At 35.4% G+C, this 12,755-nt stretch overlaps 1 protein-coding gene across 12 annotated transcripts in view; it reads left to right on the top strand.

Annotated features, from left to right (window-relative positions):
- ADGRL3 (adhesion G protein-coupled receptor L3) overlaps nucleotides 1–12,755 on the top strand; it is an 861,986-nt gene that overhangs the window by 697,726 nt on the left and 151,505 nt on the right. For all 12 annotated transcript variants that reach the window (XM_067035741.1, XM_067035740.1, XM_067035734.1 and 9 more), the window contains one exon: nucleotides 2,390–2,428. In XM_067035741.1, the coding sequence (XP_066891842.1) occupies nucleotides 2,390–2,428 (39 nt within the window). The remainder of the gene's footprint in view (nucleotides 1–2,389; nucleotides 2,429–12,755) is intronic.

The following is a 12,755-nucleotide window of genomic DNA, read 5'->3' as shown; positions in this document are numbered from 1 at the left end:
CAACTTTGAATTGTAACTAATAAAAATAATTTATTTTTTAAATTTTAAGGAATTTTATGTACTTTAATTTATATTTATAAATCTACTATATATTTATATACATTATATCCTCATATATAAGCATTTTATATATAACCTATACATATATAAGCATTTTATTTACATAAGTATGTAAAATGTATTTAATATATTTATAAAGAATATCATTTATTTATATAACAAAATATCACATGGTGAAAAGATATTAGAATGCTGCCATCAGATACCATGTATTCCCTGAATGGCATTTTTGTAGTAAAGATGATCGGTTATTGAAACTTGATTTTAAGGTCTCATATCAGTGATAATCTTATTACTTAAAAAAGCAAGAATTTGGCAGTGACCGTCTAATGTCCTGTATGGAATTCACTAAATGAACATTCCCCTTTAGAATGAAAAACTAACTTTTCAGACTGGTCTTTATTATGTTTATTTCTTTTCTGTCTTAGGAGTCTCACTCATGAGACGGAAGAAATTTTTTTTAATAAAAATGGTTCGACATTAAAAAGCTAGATATTTTATCTGTCAGTTTTTCCTGCAATTTCATCCTCAGAAAATAGATTCAGTTTTATCAATTAGACATAAATTATTACTAAAGTTTTTTTCATGCTGAGCAAAAAGGAGTTATTTTTGTCATTCATATTCCTGATAGAATCTCAACCAAGCCGCTGGCAGAATATAATCCACAGCTGCCTGTGTAATCTGGGCATGCTGTGATTTTAATGTGTTATTACCCAGGCTGACTGGAGGCTATTAATGAATATTGCTGCCAGCTATTGTTATCATAATGTACTGGATATAGTAATTTCTATTAATGTTACATATCCATACCATTACTTGTTATAGCAATACTTTGTATCTTTATTTTAAAATGGTGTCAATGTCTGACAATATCAGGTAAAGCTGGCAGTTAATGTCACATTCTAACTAGCTACAGCTAATCGGCTTGCCTAGTCTGAATATCAAATAACTACATAATGGACAAATTTTCATTTGTGAAGCTTTTAATGCTCTCTTTTGTTTCTTATTTGGCTCTTTTCAACTGTTTATATAATGTGGTTTGTTATATGTTAATTTGCATGATGGGGTAAGAAGATGGGAGGGCAGAGGTTATTCACATGCTTCCTGTCTTGCTCTCATTTCCTGTGGTTCCCACTGTTCCCTGAAGCAGTTTTAACCCATCAGATTTGCAAAGTCAACTTGGTACAAATCAATTGCGCTCCACATTGAAATTCTGGAGGGTTTAGAGATCTGCTAAACCAAAATGAGAGTCAGTGGTCCAAATGACAGGGCTGACAATTTACTTGCACTCCTTCCTCACTTAATTCTTTAGAGGAGTAACTGCTCTATGCTCACTGAAGAATGCATGAATTAAAGTGGGAGAGTATTAGCCGCACAAAAGGCATCAGAGTAACTGCTTCTTAAAACTGGGTAATTTTCTCCTTGAACAATCTAGGCTACTGAAGGAAAATAATAGGGAAAAGGAGGAAAACTGCAATCTAATTTATAAAATTTGCAGTCATTTATTTAAACAGAGCAAATATATGTATTAATTATTCATTTTATCACCAGGAAAAAATGTTTGGGACTGAGTCTGAGCTGCTGTTAACCTTTTGCCCAGAAAAAACATCATTCTGTATGCAAACAAAGAAACACACAGAAACAGGCTTCTTATCCCACAGAAGTTTCTAAAATGTACAAAATTTTTGGTCAAAATCATCAAAAGGAATTCTTCAAGAAATAAAAACAAGATAAATCACAATATCAATTGCATTCTTTTAATCAGAAGTTACTTATCTCTTGGTATTTGTCCCTTAGAATCAAACAGTCAAATGAATGGGCATTTCTATTTTCTTAATAAATAGAACTTTTTGTATGTATGAACAAATGGTTTGTGGGACATATTAACCATCTAAAAAATCTGTAAACCACAGACAATTTACTATCTTTAAAAAATGGGTTCCAAATTTTTGACATAATTTACTTAACTTCCTAGATCTTCATTTGTGGCCCATGAATTAATAACTAACCTCATGTGAAATGAATCATGTCAAATGAATGAAGTATATTGGTTTTTACTAATTTCTGCTAAATTTAGTCTAAGATTTCTTTCCATCATTAACAGCTTTATACCATCCAGTTGTCACTTGGGTTCTGAAAAGCTGTTAGTTACTATTTTTCAAGCCATTGCTGACATTTTGCTGCTGCTTAGCTTTCATTCTCTTCTTGAAAGTAGTGCACAACAAAATAAGGTGTTTGTGTAGATGTGTTCTTTTATTTTTCTTGTTTTCTTCTGTCACTAACTTGTTTTTTCTATTCTGTGTTTAATCTGCTGTCTTAATGGACTCAGCTTCAGAAAAGAGAGCGCTCTTGCAGAGCCTATGTCCAGGTACTTTCTGCGTTTTTATAAATGTGTTAAGTTGTTGAATTGTCTCTGTTGGTGATAGCATGTATGGGCATCCCATAGAAAGATGATAATGTATCCTGTTGAACTAGAAGAATTTCAGGGAGGGCATGGAGGGTGGGAATGGAAAGTTATATAAAAGGGTATGTGCTAAAAAGAAATCTGACAGTGCTCTATCATACAAGAGGAGCACAGACTAGCATAGAGGTGCAACTTTGGGTGTGAGAATTTTGATCATCACTGAAAGGTGAGTTGGGTGTAATATATAATAAATCTCTAATTTCTTCAGAGAGGTGGGTGTGAAAACATTTCATTCCTATGTTGGTCTAGCTAATATTTGAGTAGCAAGTCATCCAGAAATGACACTCAATCAAATAAGACAACAGTTCCAGGATACTTGGAATATCATGCTTCTGTGCCAAATTAATCAAGACAAGCTGTGACGATCTTACTCTTCCACTTATTATAAACACATGAATCTGAATGTAAGTGTAATTTTTCCTCCAGTGAACATGTAATTTGTTTCTAAGCAAGATAAAAAAACTTTTCTACTGTTTCTGAGTTATTTGTGAAAAAAAGAATCCCAGAAGCAAGCTTCATAGTTATTTTTAGAATAAGGGAAAGAAGGGAGGGGAAGGGAGAAGAAGAGAAGAGAGGAGAGAAGGGACGGGGAAGGGAGGGGAGGGGAGGGGGAGGGGAAGGCAGGGGAGGAGGGAGGAACAAAGACAGGCAAGGTCAAATGACAAATTCAAATGACAAAACTATTTAGTTAAGACTTTGATGTGCTTTATTCAAGGGAAAACAATCCATGGGTTGAGGCAGTAAGTGCCTCATCATCAGTGGTGCACTCTCCCTGAGGGATGTTGGACAAGAGTGAGTTTTATAGAGACAACTCTCAACAGGGTGCCATTGTCAAGGATGTTGGGGATTTCCTTATAAGGCTAGCAGGTTTTGTTTTCTAGAGTAAGGTGAGCTAGCTGAGTTGGAGGATTGGGTTCAGTGTTTGTGAGGTTTCCTTGACAGTCATTTCCGGTAAGTGAAGATTTCGATTTGTGATGTGGACCAGGCCACTGGGGCGGCCTCCCATTTCTTGGGTCCCAAAATACAAATTAACTTTATCAGAAGGAAGAAAAAATATGAAGCTGTGTGACTGTCAACTTTATTCCCTATGTGTATATATCATAGCATTTTTAAGGGGAAGACCAACTACATTTATGAAGAGAGATGCCTTCAAGACCCAAATCACTGGTTCTCAGATTAGTAGTCCAGAAAATACACAGTATCAGTTTATTCACAATAAGGGCATTTTGTGAGACAGTCATTTAAAAGGAAAAAAATAATAATTTGAACATTGAACAGAGATTAGGAAGAAAAGCTTTTAGTTTGCATTTAACTTTATAAATTAATGAATCTTTGTATATAAGAAGCTGTTCAGGTTTATTTTTCTAAGGTTTTGGGAAAGAAATTGCTTGGGGGGGGTTATGTATATATATTGCTTAGTGTGTGCCATAGACAGAGAAATTGAAGTACTCTTCAGCATTGAAAGCTGAGGATCATTTTTGAGCAATATTAGGATTGTTTTTTATTGTAATCTATGCTATCCCTTTAATGGGGCCTTGGAGATAATTAGCCTTTCAGTATTTAAATCTATGAAATGCATGGTCATTCAAACATGAATCTCTGATGGAAAATTAATAGCACAGTTTACTCAGTAGCTGATTTCCTGGTGTTGTAATTGACTGGCTATGAATAAATGTTTCAGCTATTGACTAAACATCTGATAAGACCAAATACAAACAGAATATTGGTGAAGCAGAAATGCTGTGCTCACTATAACACAGCATTATTTCTGTTCCTTTTATTGTAGATCATTATTCTATGAAATTCTAGAGTGAATAATACCTTAAACTTTAGTCTATTTGAATTTTAAAGGCTTATGTTCCCTATTATTTCTCTGTTCAGAGCACATTCTGAGCTACCTATGAAATAGGTATGAAATACATTTGAAATGTTTTATGCATTAAATTTGAAAAAGGATAATTATTTAGTTATCACAAGATTCTTTAAAAAAGAAAATCCAAAATTTCCTTTCCAGGGGCACAAGCAGTGATTCTCCTAGGTTTGATTTTGACCATCTAAACACATTTAGCTTTTAATTTTTTAGAAATACTGTGTCTATTTTATGAATTATCTAGATCTATTTTTAATTTCTTGCTTCACACTTTTTATTCCACAAAAAAAAAAAAGTGAAATCTGGACTGTCAGCTGTCAACTATGATAACTCATCTGTAGGTGAACAATTAAAAGATAGTTGCTTTGATTTTTTAAATAATATGTGAATCTCCTAAAACCCATTATTCTTTTGTCTCAAGAGTTTTAACAAAAACAAAAAATTGGGTCAAATATATTTTATTTTTCTTTATTTGGTTGTAACTTTAGATTACATTAAAATCCGTGTTGACTATCAAAAGATAGATATTGACATGTCATAGTAAAAATAGCATTACCGTATTGCAGGCATAATACATACCTTCATTTAGGAGAGGGTTTTAAGTATTATGCCAGAGATAACAAGTAAGGTTTGTGTTACATATACATATTAAGTAGCTACCATGATATAATATTACCAGGAGGGACCTTAGAGATGAAGATGAGTGAGTTGAGATCTGGAGAGATGAAATGACTAGACCAAGGTCACACAACTAGCACCAATGGCACTAATGCTGCTATCCTGATGTGCATCCAGTGCTTCTTCAACACCATGATTAAGAATAATAGTGATTTATTATGAAGAATAAATATGTTTATTAGGCACTGTGGCCATCATTGTGCAAAGCATTTTGCATACATTCTTCCTTAATATTAAAAACAACCCTATGATATAAATTATTGCTATTCTTAAAGTAGAGAAAATGGGGCACAGGAAGCATTAAATGACTTTCACAAAATTACACAGTAATAATTGAGGGGCTCCTGAATTCAAAGTTAGGTCTTCCTGATTCAGAAACTCATGCTCTCATTTGCCAAAATAATGTAATTGTGGAACTGACATTATTTGGTGTTAGAAGTCAAGATATATTATTTGGTTTATATTTATTGATTTATGGTACTGTATTTCAGGAATGGTATAAAGTATAACAATTTTTTTTTAATTTCTCCTTTTTTTGAGAGTGAGCTCAAATGGCTGTGTGGTGATTATTTTGTACTCCTATAGCCAGGTCAAATACAAACATAATTTACTTTGAGGTCATTTGGTTTTCAGAGGAGACTGTAATTTAAAAATTATCATATTGAGAGAAGAAAAAAGAAAGTGGAAAATATTCTAACTCTATGCTAAAGGAGGAACAGTCAAACTGTTTTCCAAAGTGACCACACCATTTTACATTTCCACCAGCAATACGTGAGGGTTCCAATTTCTCCACATGTACGGCAGCACTGTTATTTTCTCTTTTTGATTATAACCATCCGAGTACATGTGAATTGCATAAGTTCTTAATTCTAGTGGTGGAATGGGGGCAGGGGAAGTTTTAGGAGGATAATCCATGAACGAATAAAAAAATTATATGGCTCCAAAGAGAGGTCTGTGTTTTTTCATGAGAATCTGAGAGTAGAATGTGACCTCAAATAACTTAAGAACAACTGTCTTCATGTTCTATAAATGTAACCAGAACTTATATTTATATTTTTTTCTCATTTTTCAATCCCAAGTTCCCATATTTTAAATAGTAATGTTTGTTAGCATTGTTCTTCTCTTTAGCAGGAACTATTAAAAATTACTAGCATTCATTTTTTACTGCTTTAAAAGCAGGACATTTTCCTAGTTAAGAAATATGTTTTGATTTTTATCAGCAGTTTCTTTTGTCCTCCATATCTCAGAGGTGGCATGGACTCCTTAGAGTGTGCAGTCATTCTTGCTTAATGGGAAATATATGTACATACAGTTTTTGATGTGAATCTTTTGAGTCATTCTTTGGAACCTACTATTATTTGCATAGTCGGGCTGAGAACTGATCAGAAAAAATTGGTAAATAGATGCAAATTTTTTTTAAAAGACACATATACATGCATACCTGATTTCCTCCCTTCTTCCCATCCTTCCTTAAATTTTTCTTTCCTTTTTTTTTCAAAGGCAGATAGTCTATGTGTTCTTTAAATCTTACCAAGTATTTGTAATAAGGTCTCTTTTTATTTCAGTTTGGAATTAGAGATTGCTTTTTTTGTTTATTTTATTTATTTATTTTGTTTGTTTCACCTTCATTACCCACTAGAAATCTGTATCCTAGGTACCATCAGTGTAAAAGCAATCTCTATATTCAAAACTATGTAAAAAACATCACAAAGTAGTTAACGACAAAAACATTCAAGAATTACTAGTTCAGCACATGTGCCCAGTAATTTTATCAGTACTGGGAATATAGCAGTACCCATAACAGGCCAAAATCCCTGCTCTCTCTCCTAGGATGAAATGTCCAGTAGCAGAATATAAACAGTATGCTAAGTATGTGAAATATATGGTATGTGAGATGATGATAAATGTTACGGAGAAAAATAGAGCAAGAAACGCATTGCTGGGGTGACATTTCAGAAAAACTCTGAAGGAGTGAACTGTGAAGATATGCAGGAAAAAGCATTTCAGCAGAGAAAACAAAGTTTCTGAGGTGGAAATATGCCTGTGTTGTCCAGGAAGCGAATGCAACTGGAGGGGAGTGAAAGAGAAGAGGATAACAGGACATTAATCTGTAGGGCAGCAAGGGCCCAGATCTGATAGACCATAGTAAGGACCTCAACTTTTACTCGTAGACACACAGGAAACCACTGCAGGTTTATGAGCAGAAGGATGACATGATGTGACACGTTTTAAAAGTAGAGACTGGGCTTCCCTGGTGGCGTAGTGGTTGAGAGTCCGCCTGCCGATGCAGGGGACGCGGGTTCGTGCCCCGATCCGGGAAGATCCCACATGCCGCAGAGCGGCTGGGCCCGTGAGCCATGGCCGCTGAGCCTGCACGTCCGGAGCCTGTGCTCCGCAACGGGAGAGGCCAAAACAGTGAGAGGCCCGCATACCGTAAAAAAAAAAAAAAAAAAAAAAAGGTAGTAGACTATATTCTAGCAGGAAAAGTAAGGGCTGAAACAGGGTGACCATTTGGGCAAGAACAACATTACTTGGAACAGGATATGCGTGCGGGATGCTGAGATAATTCTTTAGCTTTCGGAATTTTTTTTTTCTAAATTTTTTTAAAAGTTTTATTTATTTATTTATGGTTGTGTTGGGTCTTCACTTCTGTGCGAGGGCTTTCTCTAGTTGCGGCGAGCGGGGGCCCCTCTTCATCGCGGTGCGCGGGCCTCTCACTGTCGTGGCCTCTCGTTGCGGAGCACAGGCTCCAGACGCGCAGGCTCAGTAGTTGTGGCTCACGGGCCTAGTTGCTCCGCGGCATGTGGGATCCTCCCAGACCACGGCTCGAACCCGTGTCCCCTGCATTGGCAGGCAGATTCTCAACCACTGCGCCACCAGGGAAGCCCCGGAATTTTTTTAACTGGAGCAAACAGGGTTCACTAAGGGCTTTTATGTGAAGTGTCAGAGATAGAGAGGAGTTGGAATTACACGAAGTGTTTTGACTGAGCAACTGGAAGGATGCAGTCACCATTTATTGAGATAGTCAATCTGTGACCAATTTGGGAGGAGCACGAAAAGAACTTCACTCAGGGGCATGTTAAGTTTGAGATTCTTATTCGGTATGCAATATTGATGGTAAATATGCAGTTAGATATACGAGCTTGAAATTTACCTGAGAGATCAAGCTAGAGATAATCATTTAGTAATGTTTCACTTAGAGTGGCATTTTCAGCCCATGTACTAGATGAATTCATCAAGGAAATGATTGTAGAAAAAGAAGAGAATCTAGAGCTGAGCCCCAGGACACTGTCATATGATGAGGTCAGGGAGAGGAAGAGGAACCAGCAGTAGAGACTAACGACCAGCCTTAAGGAAGGAGGAGGATCTGGAGAGTATGGCCTCCAGGAGTCAACTCAAGTTCTTGTTTCATGGAGGAGGAAATGATGTCAAGTGCTGCTGAATCTGCTCAGAAATGCTGATACAGCTTTTCAATGATAAAAGTAATGTCAACTTTTGATGGACTTTAAAAACTTCCAAAGCCCAGATATCTATATTATTATATGCACTACATAAACATTTTTGCCTATTGCTTTCACTTTTTTGTCTGTAATGCAGACTTTCTGTGAACCAAAGTTGCTACTTGCACCTTTGACAAAGTGCAGATTGAATTATGCCAGTTTTACTTGTGTGCCTTTGGTGCATGAGACAAGAAAGATTCTAACCTCCATTTATACTGCTAGGAAGAAATTAATGAGTATTTTCAAGTTTCTTATTTGGTCACTTAATTGGCTGTGTGACAAAGAGCTCCATGGTGCATGTCAAACGACTTTCTGAGTCCTCTAATGATTTGTGCTTTGCTTGACTTGTGATACTATTTTGTGTGGCCTGTCAGGCTGGATATCCTTGTTAAAGTGGCTAGAATAAATTGGCTAGTGGTGTGCATACAATGTAGTATATTAACTGCAGCAACGGGGAGTACTTTTAGCAGCTCTTTCAGGAGATTTCGATGTTTGCCCATAAGCATCAAAGCCAACCCAAACTTTCATTTAATATAATTAAAAGGACATCTGAAAGTAGTTTGAATCACACCAGGTTCTTGAGGTTTGGTAACCCTTTGTTAAAACCTTGTGAACTTAATATATTTCACAGCTTGATAAATCTGCGCTTGATTTGAGTCAGTAAGAGAAAAAAATATAAATCTGCACCCTGCATGTTTCTGGTACCCTGAACCTATTTCTAAAAGACTTTGAGATCAAAGAAAGTAACTTCCATCTACAAAGCAGAGTACTTTTCTTTAGATAAAGAAGATATAAGAATTATTTTCTATAAGTTTCAGTCACTAAATGCTGTTGTAAAGCAATTGTTGAATCAAAAGATAGTAAGACCATATGTAATGTAAGCAGTGTAAATTATTCAAGTTATTATTTAAGAGCATAGGTAGGTCAGTTCATAAATCTAATAATTTGAAAACCTCCAAAGGACAATGACAGACGTTGATGATGGAGTTCCTGCTTTGACGTGCAAAGAACATCATTCTGGGAATCTCTCAAAATTCCCATGGCTAATGTATCAGGTCAGGCAGAGATGGCCACTTTACAAAGTCATTTCTGACTCTTCCAGTTTGCACATTTCCTATAAGTAAACAAAATGTTCCAGCTGCTGTTTGTATATACATGGCTTGTAAATGCTTCAGGAAGTAATTCTAATAAGGGTGAAAAAAAAGCCCTTTTATTTTTAAATAAAATGTTTTCACTTAAAACGAAAGTATTTTCTCACTTCTTTTCACCAAATTTTATTTTCTTCTCTCTTATAACTTCTTGATCAAAGCCTAGATAACTACTTAATTGTAAAATTGTTTATTTAAAGTCCATTCTAATGCATCATTGCTTTCCAAACATGAGTTTACTTTCAGAAAAGTTTTAAATACATAGAATATAAATAGATATACTTTCTATGCAAACACAAGAGAATGCACATCAATTTACTTTGCTATTTCTTTAACAGCATTATGATCATGTACCTAACCAGAAGGAAAAAATATATTTAAAATAGGATTACAGATTTAAGATCCTACTTTCTGAAACTATCATTAGCATTTCTGGTACAGGTAGGAAAGCAATGGAAGTTTTAAGGTGTCATTTGCAATAGAGTAGTTCCTTGATGGCTTGAAACCAAACAAATTATTTTTTAATACTGCTCCCAACAGAGTTATAATTCTGATATTTTCCCTTATCAGCCAGTAGTAACAGAAACTTAACTATGACAGCTTAACTAGGGCTTTATTTTCATTAAGTAAAAAGGAAATGCAGCCAAAACTGTTCAGTATTAGCATGAAAACTCCGTATCAGAGACCAAGGCTTCATCTGCTTTTCTGCTCTATTGTCTTTAGCACATGGGTTTCCATCCTCAAAATGACAAGATGGTTACTTAGCATCCATGCTAATTTTTACATAGAAAGAAGGATAAGGACAAGTAACTAAAATGTTTATCTCTATTAGAACTTTCCAAATGTGTCACCCAACTATATTTGACCATTTCCCCTACTTCTGACCATATCCCTTGGGCTACTCAGGGATAGCCCAAGGGATTTAGCTTTGCATAGCTAAATGCTTCATTAATAGGTATACTTTTGCAGCTGGGCATAACTATATCTATTAATGTCCAGTGATTCTGTATCTAAAACAAGAGAATTATTGGGCAAATAGTATTCTTAGATGCAACCCAAAATACTTTTTTCTTATTTAATGGTACATGTTGATATATTCATCCAGTTTTGATGTAATAATCTACCATAGAGTTATGACAATACCAATGGTTACTTTTAAGCCCTAAGTGTAGATTAAAATGTTCTTTTGATTGTTCTCTTATAGTTATAGTCTGAAAGCAATCATGTTTGTTAAAAGGGAAAAAAAGATTATTTCAGATTATTTCTGAATAGCTAATATAGGTATATTTAAAATTCAAAAAGTAGAATAATAGATATGGCTCCTTTCCACTGAGTCTGCTGCATTGCTAACTCTGGGGCACGCCACTGACATTGTGACCTATTTCAGTGGTGACCCCTTGGAGTTGTGTGGTGCAAGCAACCCTGCCTCTCCCCTGCCTCTCTCCCCAGTCATTCAGATCTCCTTCCTTACTGTTATCAGCCTCTTAAATATCCTACCAGAGAAGACTATTTCTACTCACAACCATGTTTCTGTAATGTTTCTTTATAAATTTCGTCATACAATCACAAAACAGTGCTGTTCTCTTTACCTACAACTAGGACTTCGGGAGCAGCTGTGGCAGACCCACATTATGTGGTAGCATTCCACCACTGAAAAGAATAAGCATATAGAGATGATCACAAGGTACACTTGTATCACAGTTTATATCCACAAAAAAACTTAACTGTATCAGTAGGAAACCGGTGGAATAAAATGCTACACCAAATAGTGGAATAATCTTTAGCCACAGAAGGAATGAGGTAGATCTCGTATTGACTTAGAAAGATGAGTATAATACAGTATCAAGTAAAAAAAAAAAAAAGGCAAGCAAGCAAAACCAAACAAATAACATTATTATGGTGATCACATCTATTTGTATGTATGTATAAATATTTATGAGTCTGGAGGGGTCCACAACTAACTGTCAAAGAAATTCCTTGTGGGAGAGGTGGGTGTTATTCCATAAATAGACTTTCCAGTTTTAATGTACATACTTATGTATTTTCAACTGTTCACAACGTATACTTTTTAATTTTTTTTTTTTTTTACTAGTACAGAGTATTTACTGGAAAAGTTTTAGACTTACAGAAAATTGGTCAGTTAGTATCGAGTTCCAATACCATATATCCCTCCTACACACAGAGTTTCCTTTATTATTACTACCTTACATTAGTATGGTACATTCATTATAATTAATGAACCAATATTGATATATTATTATTAACTAAAATGCATAGTTAAGATTCACTTAGTTTTTAACTATGCCTTTTTTCTGTTTCAGGATCCTATCAGGATATCACATTACACTTAAACATCATATCTCCTTAGGCTCCTCTAGGCTGTGACAGTTTTTCAGACTTTCCTTCAAGGTTGTCCTTTTTAACGTCAGAAAATGTATTTTCCATTTAAAATAATTAGTGTGTATACTTTATGAAGAGCATAGAAGTATTCATTCATTCACTCACTCAGTCAATATTTGTTGAGCTCCTGTGCTTCAGGCACTGTTCCAGGTTCAGTGATTCAAAGGTAAAGACAGACAGGATTACTATTCTTGCAGAGCTCACATCCTAGTTTAGCAAACTGGAGTTGGGGAAGGAAATAGACAGTAAAGCAATCAAAATAATAAAAGAAGATAATGGCCAAAGGACTATGCAGAGAATTAAAACAGAATCATGAGTTAAGGTAACTGCTTGGTTACTTTAGCCTGCGTGTATCAGGGAGATGACAGTGCAGCTGACTCCTGGCAGCATGAGATCAGCCATGTGCCTATCTAGAGAAAAAGCATTCTAGAATCAGAGGTCACCCGTCATGGCCAAGTGAGGTTGGATAGTTCTGGAAGTAGAAAGAAGGCTAATATGCCTGAAGCAATGGGTTGAAGGAGAATACAGGGCTAGGAAAGCTATGGGAAGGAGTCAAGATTCTGAATGCCATTGAAGAGTATTAACTAGGGTTGTGACAGTAGATTTTTGCAAGATTAATTTGGTTGCAAATTTAG

Source organism: Kogia breviceps, chromosome 6 (assembly GCF_026419965.1).
Source record: "Kogia breviceps isolate mKogBre1 chromosome 6, mKogBre1 haplotype 1, whole genome shotgun sequence".
NCBI lineage: Eukaryota > Metazoa > Chordata > Mammalia > Artiodactyla > Physeteridae > Kogia > Kogia breviceps.
The sequence above is the reverse complement of the archived record's forward strand: the minus strand, read 5'-3'. Positions and strand labels throughout refer to the sequence as shown.